The sequence below is a fragment of the Colossoma macropomum genome, unplaced genomic scaffold (assembly GCF_904425465.1).
Source record: "Colossoma macropomum unplaced genomic scaffold, Colossoma_macropomum, whole genome shotgun sequence".
Classification (NCBI taxonomy): Eukaryota; Metazoa; Chordata; class Actinopteri; order Characiformes; family Serrasalmidae; genus Colossoma; species Colossoma macropomum.
The window spans coordinates 21,455,392-21,473,118 of record NW_023494785.1 but is presented as its reverse complement, the minus strand read 5'-3'; the positions used below and the strand labels follow the sequence as shown (position 1 = coordinate 21,473,118).

General features: G+C 39.6%; 1 protein-coding gene across 4 annotated transcripts in view; it reads right to left on the bottom strand.

The window, feature by feature from the left end:
* The window catches only part of ptprub (protein tyrosine phosphatase receptor type Ub), a 241,553-nt gene that overhangs the window by 114,742 nt on the left and 109,084 nt on the right, over positions 1-17,727 (bottom strand). For all 4 annotated transcript variants that reach the window (XM_036587010.1, XM_036587002.1, XM_036587018.1 and 1 more), the window contains exon 3: positions 9,248-9,519. In XM_036587010.1, the coding sequence (XP_036442903.1) occupies positions 9,248-9,519 (272 nt within the window). The remainder of the gene's footprint in view (positions 1-9,247; positions 9,520-17,727) is intronic.

The following is a 17,727-nucleotide window of genomic DNA, read 5'->3' as shown; positions in this document are numbered from 1 at the left end:
TGCCTCAAAACCCACTGGATGGGTTTTCATCCTACAGCAAGACAATGATCCCAAATATACTACAATCACCAGATCTGAGTCCCATTAAACACACCTTTTACATGCTGGGAAAATAAATAAATAAATAAATAAATAAGTACTGTATGCAAATTACCCCTATTGTTTAAAAAGCAGTCCAGGCTGCAAGGAAAGGAATTCCTTTCAACATCTGCTTCAATAACTCTGCTACAGACCGTCTGTAGTAACAGCACTCCTTACCACTTCAACATGAACGAGCAGCTAAACTGCTGTAGGCTAAATGGGCTTTCATATTTAAACGTGCTGATGTTTGTGACATCAAATTTAAACAGGCTGTTTTTGCAGGCCTTTCCTCTTAGTGTAATGGGCAGTAAACAGCACATTTTAAATTTTAACAATGGTTATACAGTACCTCAAATTTTTATTTTAAAAAGCAATAAAAATTGGTTTTATAGGGTTTACAAGATATTTAGACATGGGTCCTTTAAAAAAGGTTTGAGAGAGAGAGATTGTTTAGACCAGACTTATGAATTACTGCAGCACAGAGGAGAGCAGGAGTCAGAGAGAGAGAGAGTGATGGGAAAAGAGGAAAAAGAGAAGTATGGGGTTGGGTAGGTGGAGGGGGGTTACAGCAGGAGAGGAATGGATACAAAAATAAACTTTTATCTCCACCTTTACTGTCACCTCCTATATATACACATTACAGCGATTGAAGGCAGACAGAGATAGTGCGAGAGGGGAGAGAGGAGCATTATCAGAAGGAAGAGAGAGAGTACTAGCCCTGATAGCGTCCACCCACTGCAACAAACAAGACAGGAGGAACAGCAGTCGAAGTGCGGTGAAGGAGAGAGAGAGAAGCAATTTAAACAGTGCTGATCAAGGTCTGTTTTGAGATCATTTTTATTTATATTTTTATTTAATATATATTTAATGGTATATATGGTGTGTGTGTATATATATATATATATATGTATATATATATATATATATATATATATATATATATATATATATATATACACACACACCATATGTATTTTATTTAACCAGTGAAAAAAACTCTGAATCTTTTTCAGAAGAATGAAAGCTATGAAAGGTACAAGTTTGCAGAAAGCAGCAGAAAAATTGAAATACTGCCCATATCTTGCAGGCTTTCTATTTAGAATATGTTCTGGTGAAAGATTAATACAAAGAGGCTTCAGCACTCCTGCTCTCAAAGACTTTACAGGCCCAGAAGCAAAACTGCACCTTTTTTTATACAGAACAGTGGTGGAGAATGACTCCTTATCAATAACAACAAACATTCTTTTTTCATCTAGGTTTAGTTCACGTACCATACGTTCACGTGCCAGTACTTCTTTCATCTCCATTTTAATGCACAAATTAAGGGGATCTCATAAATCTCCTTGCTTTTACATTCTGCTCCATGTTGTGTTACACTTATTCATTGCCACCATTATTACATTCTTATTGTTTCGCCAATCAAGCCCACTTTGTTTTAACAGAATTGCCTGTGTTTAATTACTCCATTGTTTTCCTTAGGCTTTGTTTATAATGTGGTGGAAACAGTCAAGGCAGTGAAGCACTGTTGATATGAGTGCTATTATAAGAGTGGGAAAGCACTGATGTTGGGAGAGAGAGGGAGTATGAGAGAGAGAGAGAAAGAAAGCGAGATATATATATATATATATATATATAGAGAGAGAGAGAGAGAGAGAGAGAGAGAATAGAGTGAATATAGGTAGAGAGGAGAAAGACTAAGGCAAACACATACGAATCCAACTCTCTTCGGTAGTCTTGGCGGGCTTGATAACATCTTTAATATTTGATAACAAGGTTCCTCCTATCTCACACACCTTCACCAATAACAGCAGAAATGCAGCGCTGAGCATAGCAGACAGGCGAGATTTCAAATCAAATATTTCAAGCTCAAGGTGATCTCTCTCTCTCTCTCTCTCTCTCTTCTTTCTCTCTCTCTCTCTCTCTCTCTCTCTCTCTTTCTCTCTCTCTCTCTCTCTCTCTGTATATCTTCTTCTCCAATTTCTCACTTTGCCCCACCCTGTCCTCCTGATGTTCTCATACACAGAGATAGCAAGCAATGTGGCATCTCCCGTCACATAAATATGGATAGAAGCCCATCTTTATCAGCGCAGACAGCAAGCCCTCTCACATTCAAGCCCCTAACGCACCGTGGAGTCAAAGTCACTTCAAAACTGCAGCAAGAAGCATGATCCCATCCACTGATGCATACTCATTTACTATGCACAGAAAGAAAAGTCTGACTGCATACTAGCACTGTCTTGTTAAAACCTCTGCCCTTAACACTGTGTAAACATTTCATAGTGAACAGACTGACTGACACACTTTAAGAGTGTTTGCTTTTCCTTCTTCTATGAAGTAACCATTTCAGAGACATGAGATTTTATGATGATAGCACTGATACTAGTAAAAAATAGGGGTGGGAGATGTGGCACAAATATAACATTACAATATTTCAAGGCATTTTAAAGATAAACAGGGCTAAAAGATTAATCATTAATCATTATCATTCAGTGTTTCACACACTGCACTGCACTAAACACAGTTATATAGGTCTAATTATGTTCTCTTTGTAATGAAACATGCAGTTGTCTTTAAACCCTCTAGAACTCAAAATGGCCTCTGCTGGCTGCACTGCATCTATCTGCAGCGGCTGAAAAGTGTGATTTTGCTGAGGTGAATTCTGACATAAACACAATAATTACAGTAATCTTCGACACATGAATTACATTTAAGACCATGAGATTATTATATATAATTTTAATAAACATATCATAAGTGAAACAGTTTTGGTAGGCAAACATTAATCTCATTCAGTATTATTATTCAATATTTATTTCTCTGAATTCTTATTTTTTATTATTTTCATTATTTTGAATATTTAGTGTTTCCTAAACTAAAATTAAAATGCCTAGTACAATTTGAGTCCTGATCTGGTAGACGTTGGCTATGCTGGTTTCTATCCTTTGGTTTTGTTTTCATATTAAAGAATGAACTTATAACTGTCAATTTTACCTGTTTTATGATTTGTTTAAAACAGTGATCAATAATCCTCCAAAATCCTCCAATAAACTCCAAAAATGTCAGTTATCTCCAAAAGTATTCAAGAATTCTTTTGGGATCTGAAGGGTTAAGTACTGATAAGATCCATGATATGCTCAGAGAAGTATACTGTGATGTAATGTGATGCAATTTATTATGCTAATTATCAGTATCATCATATTGCCCACCCCTAGTTAGTAACACTATTTTTAAAGACATTATATGAAATACGGAAAAGAAAGAATACATTAATTGATTAATGCTGAAAACATTAAATAAAGTTAGTGAAAGTTATGGTTTAATAAATATAATATCAGAGCATGTGCAGCCCTCTTACTTTATCACACAAACACAGCCTGAGGTGAAGTGTGTATGAGAGGTGCTGATCACCTGCAGGCTCACTTACACACTCCCACTGACAGCTTTCTCATTTGCTCCTGACAGTGGTAGACCTCTTTATCCTGGACTATCGCTGTAGATCCACAGGGGGATGTGCTGGCTGCCTGTGCGGATGCTGCAACCAACTCCGCTAAATATTTAAAGCCACACGCTTTAGCACTAAAAGCCTCTGGCGAGCACTGAGCATCGAGCCCAGCGCAGTGAAGCCACCTGTGGAGCCTCTGGAGAACGCCTCCTCAACCTCCTCCATTGATGCTTTATTCATTTGTTGGCTGAGACATGGAGGATGATAGCAGTAGATGGCCTTCAGGGACCATGTTTAATTCTTTATTCATTCTGCATCGCCTTTTCTGATAAGTAAGCGGTGTTTTCACTTCTTTGTGCCCTTGTTCTCTCTCTCTTTCACACTCTCTCTCTCTCCCAACCTCTCTCTCTCTCTCCTATTCTCTTTATTTCTCTCTCTCTCTCCTTTTCTCTATCCCCTTTTTCTTTCTCTCTTCTTCTCTCTCAATCTCTTTCTATCTCTTCTTCTCTCTCATTTTCTCCCTCACTCCCTTTTTCCTCTCTCCCACTGTCTCTTTCTTTGTTTCTTTCTCTCTCCTTTTCTATACCATCTTCTCCCTCTTTCTGTCCTCGCCTTTTCTCTATCTCGTTCTTACTTTTTCTCTCTCCTTTCTCCTTCTCCCTATTTCTCCCTCTCTCTCTCTCTTTCATTTTCTTTATTTCTCTTCCTCTCTCTCTCTCTCTCTCTCTCTCTCTCTCTCTCTCTCTCTCTTTCTCTCTCTCTCTCTGCGGAGTGTTGGCAGGATCTGTCAGTATTCAGGGGCGATGTGGGCTTTAAAGTGGCTGAGCTGAGATTACCAGCATAAGCAGACTGAACCCCCCCATTCTCTCTTTCTCTCTCTCTCTCCCTCTCTCTCTCTCTCTCTCTCTCTCTCTCTCTCTCTCTCTCTCTCTCTCTCTCTGTAATGATTAGGAGGCTTTCAGACAAAGTCCAGCTGCAGTGAGCAGGAGGGAGGAAGAGAGCAATACCAAGGGTACACAGATAGATGGACAGAACAAAAAAGAATGAATGAAAGAAAAGAAAAGAAAAAAAAGAAAAGAAAAGAACAACCAAAGAACCACACGCACTGAGGAGAGCATGCCGCTCTCAGCGGATGAAGGCCAACTAAAGGTTTCTTGCCAAATTAGATTTTCCTCCTACTTTCCTGCCTACAGCGGTGTTAGATAGATCTAGCCTTTCCACTGCTACATTACACACAGCCTCCCCTCTGAACAGGCAGGATGGGATTATCTTCCCTTCATCTTTGGTGGTACACTGAGGAACACTCTGAAACAGGAGCCCACCTACGCACTAAAGTAACCTTTTCATATAGCATCAGACGCATACATGCATACATGCGTACATGTGCTGCTGGGCATCGGTAAATATCACACAGCACACATACCCTCTCACATGTGCATGTACACAGACACGTGGGCACGAACACAAGATCAGGCTCTTTCCACTGATTATGATCCTGGTTGTACCATTTGGATGAAGCAGAACACTGCATGTAGAGTCATTCCGGAGTCATTCAGTGAGCTTTGATGTTACATTATACAACCCTTTCACCGAAGAAACACCAAGTAATGGTTGTACCAGACACTACCTAAAACTGATGGCAACGTTTGTTAGCAGCATGGAAACTTGTCTTATTCAGGGATACAGCTTTCATAACTCAAACCACAGCTTTAGAATGCAGAGACCTCTTACAACACTCACAGAGAATAAGGCATGTCTGTTTAAATAGCTGCACCTTAAATGCCTCATCGAAAACCCATCAGAAATCCATTTTAAAATGCTTTTGTAAAGTGCTTTTGAAATGGCAGTCTGTCATGTGGTCCATACACTAGCACCAGAGATGAGCAGTACATCTATTTAGTTACATGTACTTCAGTAACATTTTGATGGATTTGTACTTTCCCAAGTATTATCAGATGAAGATACTTTTACTTTTTGTCACTGTTGGGACAAAACCTCATATTTCCAGCTTTTAGCGTGTATGTTTTTATGTAGACCAAAGAGAAGAACAGAGCCTAACAAATCTTGGTTCCTTTGCTGATGCTGGAGAACTTCCATCGTAGTTCTAGAAGTTATTCAGAAAGTCAGTAGCTTTTAGACCTGCTACTTCTAAAGTTGTTTTTGGAAAGGTACTTTTACTTTTCCTTGAGTCATTATATCACCAAAATAACACTTTTACTTGAGTTTGGGTTTAGGTTACACTACCCACTCCCTGCCTAGCACACTGGCATGAACAAAGCCAGACTCTGAGTATGTGAGCTCTGACTCCCACCCAGTTTCCCACAGTGTGACTGAAGCAAAGATTAAACTCATCAAGCCAATCACATCTGCTATAACAGGCATCATTTATGCACTGGTCGACCCTCTGTCTGTCACATACAATAATGTAGCACACACTCTCTCACAGATCGCCCACACTGCCGGGTGTATCTGCTTACTTATTCAGAGTTTTAATGAGGAAACGGTGGAAACTGGTAGAAAAACTTCTCCAGCAAACAGACTGGCAGAATGAATCACCTAGCATATTTCATAAGCAAAAACCAAAGGAGGAAAATTCTGGTTATATTGCTTTATTGCGTTTTTACTTTGTTTGTGTGTGTTTATGCTGTTGGGACTCAGCTGTCAATCACAGTTTGTGTGACGCATGGACGTGTGATCCCAATCACTCTGAAGCTGAATTCTCATCATTGGCGTCTAATATACTCTCGCTACTGCCCCCACCTTTCACAGATGCGACTTGGCGAGTGGGCTATTATTTACACATGAAGGTCATATCTTTTCACCGGCGTGGGAAAGTTAATTAAGTCCGAGGGATTGACAGTTCTCGATAAAACACACACTACTCAACTTAATTGCTTTTTGACAGCTGCGCAGAGTTTGCAGAAAGGAGAAATTGAATTTATGGATGATGCCCACACTGGTCGCCTGCTTTTACCCTATGATGGCCTACAGGGCCGCCAGGGCGCCGACCACAGGCACCAATCAATCAGGGGATGGGATGGAGGCAGGCCAGAAGCTGTCATGGTTAGAGATTTCATAATGTTTTGCTTTAACAGTAGTGCTGGGCTGCATGTGTGGTGATATGGGACAGTAGGGAGGTCCTTTGGCTGTTGAATGTGTTGAAGTTTGGGGGGTGTAATAAGTTTCCCAAGTGGCACATAGAGATTATCACAATCTCACTCGGACTGTTTATTTGTTCTATGTTTGTAACATTTTTACAGAGAGCCAGTCTGCAGTAAGTGGCAACAAAGGCTGCAGATACAAATCTCAGTTGGTGGCTGTCATAATAATCCTAACCCATGTGTTATGACCCCTTAATGCTTTCTGAACATGAAAATCCTATCCTCTGCACTGAACCACTGAACCAGTGGTCACATGTTCCTGGAGATCTACTTTCATGCAGATTTCAGTTCCAATCAAAATTTAGCGGTAATGCATCTGATCCAGCCAATCGAAAAAGAACAAGTTAAGTAGCTGAAGCAGGTGGGCAGGTTGTGGTTGGAACTAGCCTCTGTAGGAAGGTAGATCTTCATGACTAGGATTGGTGACCACTGGACTACACCAACTCTGCTCACTCAGTGTCCATATGATGCCTGTCCAGGCCCTGTAGCGTTAACCTACATGCAGGCCCAGATCAATGCTAATTAAAGAGAGCAGGGGGTGTGATTAATAAGAGGGTCACCCTTCTACTATGTTGTGTAATTCTTAGACTGAGGGCAAAGGTGATGTTAGTCATTAGTGGTGCTCTAATTGGATACCACTGTGTTACAATCACCACGTGTCACCAAAACTAGATCAGTGGGTCTCAAGCACTGCTGCCAATCAAACTGTCTACTAAAGCTATACTGACCTCACAGTGCAAGTGCAGATCGTAATCCTGTAAGCCATAGTCATCATTACTTTCTCTATGAATCCTTAAAAATATGGGTGTTCTGCAATTAGTTCTTACATTCCTTGGTTTGTTAGTCACCTAGAACTTGTCTCCAACTCAAATTTGTCTACAAACTGCCATAATAGTGTAAAACTGTCAAAATATTTATTGATGATAATAAAATAATGAATCAAATATATATTGTGTTTTATGTGATATGGTGTTTGCCTCTTATCTAACAGACTGTAATACAAATGACAGAAAGTAGGGCCACAACTAATGATTATTTCCATAATCAATTATTAAGCACCTTATGATTTTTATTGATCGATTAAACAGGAAAAGGAAAAAAATATTCGTTTTTCAATGTATATTTAACATCATACACAAACTTTTATAAAAAATGAAAATACAAACATTATTCCTGTTTATGCATAGTGCTCTTTCAAACACAAACCACCAACCCCATCTTCTACATCTTTTGCAAAATAACAATAGCACTTTTATCAAGGGCACAGTAACAGCTGTTTTGCGCTGCTCTGAAAAGCGATAATCAGTGTGAAAAGCGCAGAAACAAAGGAACAACACTAAGTAAGTCTGTAAATCTTAAATAGCGGTCCAAGTTTTGTTGTAGAGGTAGGCTAATTCTACAACAACTCTGCATTTCTATTTAAATTATTCTCCCTCTAATGGTAAAGCAAAGCTGAATTAATTTATGTCTGTGTGGCTGTTATTACCATGTAATGATATTAGCGACCACACAGAAACAGTGCAGTAATCAGCCATGTTAGACACACACAGTCCTGAAATTCAACACAGCAAAACAGCACTGACAAGAAAACTTCACCCTTTTAATGGAAAAGCATAATTTAGCTGTGCAGTTGAGACAAACCATTTTAAAATCTAACTCTTCCCCACCAGCCAATGGAGTTTATTGCTCTATTTAATAAATTAAAATAGAGCAGATTATTACACATTATTTTTTACTTTTAATTGCAGTTTTAGTATCTTGCTTAATTTACTCACTATGCTGGGATTCTGTAGTGGGGCTTCGTCAGGTGAGTTTAGTTTGACACTATTCACAGGAAAACCTCTTTTAAGATGTTAAAGTGAAACTATGGAGATGGGTATGGAAGCCCACTCCCGTTTTCCTCCTCCTCTGTTTCTGTCCAGATACTGACTTTTGAGCTTCCTTGAAATATTGACGTAATATCTCAAAAAAAAAGTATTTTTTTCAAAAGTCTTGAAATAATTACTTACTTTATCAAAATGTTGACTTATGTTCTTGAGATTTTTGACACTGTCAAAATCAGTTATTAAATTTCATGAAAGTGTGTAATTATGTTCAGATAATACATAATTATTATGAGATACTAAGTGATTATTTCAGCATAGCAAGTAACTATTTTGAGAAAATAAGTCGTTATTCCAACATAGTAAGCCAACATTTTGATAAAATAAGTCTTTATCTTGCCAGACTGACTCAATATTACAATATACTAGGTCATTACTTCAACATAGTAAATCAATATTTTGACCTACTGCTGCCAGAAACAGAGAAGAAGAAAAAACACAGGCAGTTTTTTCTGTTATACCTGGTAGGAATGGGCAGGAATGGGCATCCATTTGGGAGGGTGGGGGGACTGGGGAGTCCTAACTGGGAAAAAAAAATGACGAGGGGAGTAATAAGGCCACCAATCTACATTTAAGGACTAATTTCAAAACCACTTAGATGTTTTTTCCCCATTAATACAATTTTTGGGTCATGACTTCCACAATGAAACACTGACTCAGATTGAGTAACATCCTCTTACCTGATACTCATTGGGCCAGAAGGTGCTGACAGCCAGCTCCACCTGGTGCCACTGTTTGCCCTGAGAGCCAGAGACGTTCCAGACGGGGATGCCCAGGGGGCCACCATTCACCCGCACAAATGCCCGCAGCGTCCCAGGGCTGTGGCCGTCCCGGCTGTACAGGAAGTAGCTGAACTGGACGCAGTGTGTGTCATTCTCACTGAGTGTCTGCAGCAGCAGCTGTGCTCTCTGGCCTGCAGCGTGCTGAGAGGAGTTCACCATCATGTAGGAGCCTGCAGGAACAGGAGGACCACAGCACGGTGAGAGACAATTACTGTAAATAACATCACTGCTGTTAGTCAACATATAGCTAATGAGACTTATGCAAATGTGCACAGTTATTTAGAAATCTTATCTGACAGAGTAGAAATTGGTTCAGGGACAGGATGACTGATGTCTGAACAATGTAGAACTTCCTTTCCTCGACAAATCAAAAGCTATGAGACTAGTTATTAGTGAAGTGCTCTGACAAAGCATATCATCTGAACGAATGTATCGGTTCAAGCATTTAAAATAATATGCACTTCACATTGGAGTGGATCTCACTTAAAAAACAGAACATTAAAACTGCTTGCATTTGGCTTTCACTTAGTTCACAGAGAACAAAAGGGACAGCAAGGGGAAAAAATAGTAGATTTGAGATTTATTATTTTTTTTTTGCAGAGCATCTCTGGCACATTTGTGCTGTTTTCACTTATTCAAAAAAAAAAAACTGTTGTTTCCCATTCTGACTTTCCAAAGCCCTTGTTTATCTATTTCTTCAGCTTCTGCAGTGCTTTTCTCCTTAGATACGTTCAAGGGAACAACACGTTTGGCATCTATCCATCTCTCTCAACACCGAGAACGAAAGAAGCGAAGCACAAGAACAGGTCTTTCATCCAAGAGTAGTTAAAGCCTTTGACTTTGTAGAAAAATGGCAGGCTTTTTAAAGACTATTGGCATATCTACAACCAGATAAAATGCACTTAATACATCCAAAAAGACAAGGAGAGGTGTACATTCACTTTAAGTGGACGGTCCAGCAAGTTTCTGGGTATTACTTAGAACGACATGGTGATTACACATGGAGGGACAGTAGGACACTGAGGTCAGGAGCTCCATCTACAAGGAGAGGAATGTTCTGGTATTACTGAGTGAGTTTTCTATTGTATTTGATTGTTAGTGTAGTTAAACACTGCTAAGCCCAAAGTTAAATAACCAAACTGACTTTTTCATTTTTCTGTCATTGTAGGGACCTAAAGTCTTCGCACGCAGACACACACGCACGCACACACACACACACATGTGCGCACACACACACACACACACACACACACACACGGCCCAGAGCCTCAGTCTCTCTGCCCTTACCTAATCAGGACACACTGACCCAAACACCCTTCAAACCCACAAATGCTAACAAGATTAACACGAGCCTGCTGAGAGACCTTGTTTACCAACGCAGTGCAGAAGACTTCCATCTCCTTACTCCAAGGGCTTTGGGGTGATTCATGGGAGAAATATGAGACAGCGACCAGACAGTCCTTGTTGCCTTGGTACCAGAAGGGTCTTTATTTTGTCTGATGGAGAATTAACGGTCAGAAGGACAGCAAAACCTTGTTAAGAGCAAGAGCAAAAACTTTCTTCACTAAAGGTTAACCGTGTCCAAATGACTGAATGAACTGGAAACAGGATATTTCACAAAACACTCCAGCAATGTGCATCTACCAGGAAAACAGACAAGCGCAAAACAGAGATGCAGAGATGTACACAGTTTATCTCACTGACCTTGTATTCTTTGTATGAAAGTTTCAGACAACCTGATCATCCTTTCTGGTTAACCTTGTGCATTTTGTATGAGAAGTAAAAAGTTCATCTACACTTTTTATGGGTTTGACCAATCAAGGACCAACATCTAAAAGACAACTGAACAGCATGTAATATGGTGGGAAATATCAGATAACCTATTCATTTAGTCAAAAAGTACATTTAGCATAATTAATTAAAAACAATGTCTATTAAAGTCGTCAAATATCGACAATGTAAAAAGCAGAACAGGGCAAAATGTTTGATGTAAAACACTTTTTTTTTCTCCCGAAAAATGTAGTTTAACCAAAATGTTGCTTTGTTATTTCATTTAAAGTATTTATTTGAGCTGAATAAGACCAGATAAATTGCTTACCACATAAAGTTTTATTTGTTTTCAGACTGAACTGACAAACCATTTTTTAGAATGTATAACATTACTCATTTAAATTTTTTTGATTGCTTGTAATCTTTTTATTCACATTAAAATCCGGCTTTCTATTGTTTTGTTGACATGTAGCCCCATGTGACCAAATTTAATATGAATTTAATATGATGAACGATGTAAGTAGAATCAGCCATATGGTAAAGCAATTTGAATAATTTCTTCAGATTGATGCTCAGGTAAGCTCAGTGAACATATGAGCCAAAAGAAGTGTCCAATGTCAGATATAGACATTTAATGATTTTAACCAGGGGTCTCCAACCTCATTCGCAAAGGGTCGGTGTGGCTGCGGGTTTCATTCTATCAAAAGAGGAGCTCAGTTGTGATCAGTTGTTTGAAGGCTGAGACTTGATTAAACAAGTGGGATCAGATGTGCCCTTGCTTTGGAATAAAAGCCTCACTGGCCCTTTGCAGGTAAGACTGGAAACCCCTGATTTTGAATTAATATTTGGACGATGTTTGTGATCACATAGTAAAAATAAAGAGCATCAGTAAAAATCAAAGTCAGCATATCTAAAGTAAATATACATTGCACACAATATAAATCAGATATTTAATTTTGCAAATCTGAAAGCTGGTAGCTGCTTACTCCATACAACTACAAAGATACTGCAGGACTCCCGTGACAGTAGGACTTGGCCTTTGCTCAGGGACTCTCACTGTCCACATAGCACCGGAGCTGCATAAGAATGCATGTCTCTTGCGTAGTCTTGCTCTCTCAAGGCATGTTTTGAAGCATGTTCAAAACTAATGTTCTTCGGTGAAATATAAAACACAAACCCGTGAATCTTCACAGTAGACATTAATCTTGTTCACCACGCTTCACAAAGCCCTTGACTAATTCTGGTAATGTTGCAGTTATGACAAAACAAAAAAGAGGTTTTTTGAAAAACATAAAACTAAAAAAGAGTTGCTGTTGGTTTTATCTAGTCGCAGATCCTCAGTGTTTGGTGGGGCATTAAGAACATTGAGACTTAATCAAAACTGAGACTTTTGTCTCAGTGGGGCCGCCTGATAAAAATGAAAGATAAATAAATAAGAAATACCCAGAACACCACAGAGGTTTCCAGTCGGAATGATTTCAACATCAGACACTACTGAAGCCCTCTTTGATGGAGACACTTTTTGAAGAAACATGAAGAGATGTTGGCTTGATGAATCGAAGACAGATGTTCTGGAAGGAGAGAGAGCAGGCTTTCTGTCTGTTAAGGCAGCTGCTGGGCTTTGGTGTTGCAATCTGTAATCTGGTTCCTGAAGGGTTCCTGGAGACAGCAGGGCAAATGTCACTCTCCACCACTGTGCCCATTACCACCCATGTTGAATGCTATATGACCAAAAAACAGAAAAAAAAAACAGTCCAAAAATTCCAACCAATCCTTAAAGTCCTAACCGATCAAATGGCACGACTGGGTGCGCGTGCAATGAAATTGCAAGAAAATTGCCTTCCCTGAAGAACAGACAAGCACACCTTGTTGCAGGATTGGATCCAGAAAGTAAAAGTCTGGCCATTCTGAGGCTGTCAGATCAAGTGTAACTGATTGTGAAGTGGCACTCAAAAGCCCTGATGCTTGAGGATGGACCGCGCTGCTTTGCAGCTTGGACAGGTTCCACAGACAAGTAAGACAGAGCCCAGAGAAAGCAAGAGGGCTCCTCTCCTCAATGCTGAGCAGGACATCCTCAACTGTTGGATCTGCATACATTTGCCTCATCAAAGCTGCCCTGCATTTAAGACTTGTCATGGCATGTGAGCAGCCACTGCATGGCCTGGTCCTCGAGATAGAGATAAACAACATACGCATTAAGACATCCTTGAAAGGAGCCTTGTAGAGAAGTGAATTTAAAGTAAATGCTCTTGCAGTGAAGTATAGACTGCTCAGCTGTCTTTTTATTGCACTGACAGTCAGATACTGGATATAGAGTCATGAAAGCGAATGAAACACACTTTGACACAGTTCCTTCCAGTTTGACAGGCTGTGAATTCAATTTAGGCACAGGAGTAAGAATCAAAAGCTCAAAATAGCACTGCTACCTTTGTATTCGTGAAGCATTCAGAGTCAAAGTAACATTATGAACAAACAGGAAGAAGAGGAGGTATACTAGTATAACCACCTGTGTATTGTTACTATCATGTTTTTAGTTCCTGCTTTTTCTCTTTTTATATTTACATGCAAGCTTTCTGACAGCAAGACTATAATGACTTAGCCAGAGCAACAATGATGACCATGAAATTCTAGAAATAATAAGTGTGATTTTCTGTTTCACTCTCTGTTGCAATACTTTTGCAATATTGCCACATAGCATTCCTTGTATCTCACTGCTTGTCAAAAGACAGGTTATGGTAAGTGGATCAGGAAATAACTAGACAAAACAAACGCTACAAATGCCAGCAAGCAACAGTGATCTACCTTTGTCAATAAAAATGGTCCATCAAGCAACTGAAACATGCTCCTCAACCTGTGTTTCTATCTTTAACAGTGGTAGACGAAATTTCTCTCAGAGTACTTCACTTCCAAGTCCTGACACCTCAGTGATGTTCAGAAATAAAGACTTGAAGTGAGGCATGGACAATACACAGCACTTTATGCATTAGCGGTCATACATATTCAATTATAAGCCTTGTTTCATCCCATTACATGACTGTGGAACATTATTTTTCTAAGGTGAGCAAAGGTTTTGTGTGAAATGGAGTCATCTCTGCTGCTGCCTGACAGCTTCACTTTGGAGAGAATCATAAATAAAAAGAATTGTGTCCTACTTCTCTGTTATTAATGCAGTGAACCTGTAACCTTACGTTTTTCCCCTGCTTTTTTTTTTTTGTTTCAAAATAATGTTAGAATAAATTAGCTTCTGTGATGACTTACAGTGTGAACAGTGAACTACATTTAAGCTCCAAAATCCTACAGGGTCCATATCCTACATTTTATTTTGTTCTGTTTGACTTCTTCCCCCAAGTATATCTTTATCCTTTAGAAAAAAACAGGCTCATTTTGTTTGCTGTGTCTTTAAGATTAATATGTGTACATGACTTCTGTTCTGATCTGCTATAGTGTGTTGTTCAAAAAGCAGTCTGGGTTGAAACAATCCTGATAACACAAGAAGGTGGGGCTAAAATGATGTAGGTTAAATATGTTGACATACATAAATGTTTGTTGTTATGACATCACAAGAACTACGAATTCAAAACCATCTGTTTTTGCAGCTTAGTTTCCATATATGGACCATATGGACTGGGAAATGAATGATATGCGAAACTTCAACAGTGTTTGCACATTATAACAAACATACGCAAAGAAAATTTGGTTTTCCATGATATGGCATTTTAAACCATGGACAGGCTTCACCATGAACACAGTGCTGATCTGGTCAATAAGTTCAGATGTCCCTCCTGTCCTTGTGATATTTGTGCTGGGCATCATCTGTGCATAACCTTTGACTAGGTCCCTCTTATTAAGCAGACTCCCTCGTTCTCCAGCACACACATGCTGTTCACACAAGCAGAAATATCAAACGTCAAGTGACCTTTGGCAAATTATGCCTTGGAGGCTGGTGAAATCTGATAAAGTCCGGCACGTCCCTCACTGACCCTCCCAAGGGCGCCGAAACATACATAACGAGATTAGGAGCGATCACAGCCCCATCATCATTCATCCCCAGCTCTGCAGGAGCACAGCCACTCGCAGAGATGCTATCACCCAGAGTACAGAGAACAGACACCAAGGAAAAGAGAGGGTGGAGGATTGTGGAGAGGGGGAGAGAGACAGGGTGAGAATCGATGTGTACAAGTAAGGGAGGAAGAAGAGGCAAAAAAACAACAAGAAAAAGTTACTGAGGACCTGGAAGTCAGGTATAGTGGACTGGGAGAAGAATAGGGAACAAAGATATAGAAGGGGGAAAGACACAAGTGGATACAGATGAGGAAAAGGCCAAACGAGTGTGAAAACATGAGAAGAGAAAAGCAAGAGAAAGAGGAAGACTGGGAAGCAGTATGTGCAAAGGGACTTTCTTTTTCTTCCTCTTCATCTCAGGCTTTATTTTCTTTGACCCCATCGCCAAGGCTTTGTTCCTCTCTGACATCAAGGTGCTTGAGAGGAACGCTTAAGAATAGCCAGAGAACGAAAGGGGGGAGGTGTGCAGAATGCCTCAGGATCAATCGATCCTTTTCCCCCTGCAATTTTAAACTGTGAGCTGTGCTGTTTCTATTAGTCATGGGTTGCCAGCTCCTTGTCCCCAAATCCTAACAATTTTTTTTTCTGATGGTCATTCTCTTCCTGGCTGGATGATGTAATATTTGCAATAAATTGGCAATGAGATCAAATTCTGCAACATTGTGAACATCACAGTGATCTAAATGCATTTTATGTGTGTTTACTTTTCTAAAGATTGTGACAGTTCTAACAGACTCTAAACCTCTACATGTCTTGCAAGTATGAGCACTTTAGACCCATCAGCAAAACAGCAACCTCAAGCAATAACACAGCATGGAAAGGTGTTGGATAGCATAGTGGATAACACCACCACTCAGTGCACAAAAGAACAGGAGCAAATTTCCCATTCAGGCTAAAATGCCACTGCTAGACAACCAATGATACATTTGCTTAACACTGTAAATTGCTTTGGATAGCAGTGTTTGCTAAAATGAAAACTGTCCTGAAAAAGAGATGTAAAAAAAAAATCTTTCAGTACAAGGAATGCATGAAGAACAAAACGAATTGGATTGTATATTACATCCAAAATTATGATTCTTCTGACTGAAAGATCAGAGATATATTGTTTATCAGCAAAAGACTGAAATATACAGATATTTTTAACTATTTCACCCAGCCCTACTCCTCACTCTTTTCCTGAAGGTCACTGAAGACTTGCAGCAGCCTCACTTCTCTATTCACTCAGTACCTCTTTCTCTCTCCAGCAACACACACGGTGGGAGAAGGAAAGGTTTTTGGAGACCTCCACAATTGCTCTAGGAAAGTGGTTGTTTGCTGCCTCTTGCCACTGTGTTTGTCAAATTCTTCCAGTGCTGCCTGAACTGGACATGTTTAAACATCATAAAAAAGCCATTTATTTATCATGAAGGTTGAGCACATCTTGGCTGCACACTCATCTGCTCAAGGAGTGCAGCATGTCCATGAGCTTAGCAAGAACAAACCCACAAACTTCCTAATGCACACTGGAGCTCAAATTCACTAATTCTGCTACTAAGCCATTATTGTCCTACTGCTAAATTTCCTAAGTCCTGTCTAATGGAAGTCTTGGAGTCATTCTGATTGGCACTTTATAAAGGCGTATTGAACTGCAAAATAGCAAAAAACGGGAGCCTGCAGAGAAATGTGAGCATTTCCCCCAGTCTAATGGAAGATCACAGGATGGGAGGAACTTTAATGGGGGAGAGAGGAAAAAGCACAAGCAGTTACTAACAGTGACTGACTGACTGACACACACACACACACACACACAGGTCTGTACCAGTAAGTCCTCTTCTTTGAGTAACTGTGTAGAAAATAACCACAGTAAATGGTTAAACCAGGTTCGGCGTGGGGGGTTGTTTTTTTTTGTTTTTTTTTAAAGTAAAAATAGTAATAATAGCAACATGTTTAATTAAAGAGATTGCCCGTGGCCTAGTAGCAGGCCAGCAACTGGAAGGTCACAGGTTTAAATCTCAGGAATGACTGGGTATATTCCTGATTTTGTCCTTGGGCAAGGCACTTTGCCCCTCACCTGGTTTCTTTTATTTTTGTAATTTGTCACATTTCAATGTTTCACATCATCCAACTAATTTTAACATAAGATAAAGACAACATGAGTAAACATAAAATGCAGCTTTTAAATGATCATACCATTTACTGAAGATAACAATTTATTCAAAACTTATATCACCCATGTAAAAAAGTAATTGCCCCTCTAAACCTAATAACTGGTTGTGTCACCCTAACGTCTGCGAGTTTGAGTTTGGCCCACTCTTCTTTGCAGAACTGTTTTAATTCGGCTACATTGGAGGGTTTTCAAGCATGAACTGCCTATTTAAGGTCTTGTCCCAGCATCTCAATGGGATTCAAGTCAGGACTTTGTAACTCTTTCCAGACTGGAAGATTTCAATGACTTTGTTTCGCATCTCTTTTTAAATCTCTTTACAATGCTTTTTGAAACGTTCTTTCTGCTTCACATTGCCAGACAGGTTCTATTTAAGTGATGTTTAGATTCAACAGGTCTGGCA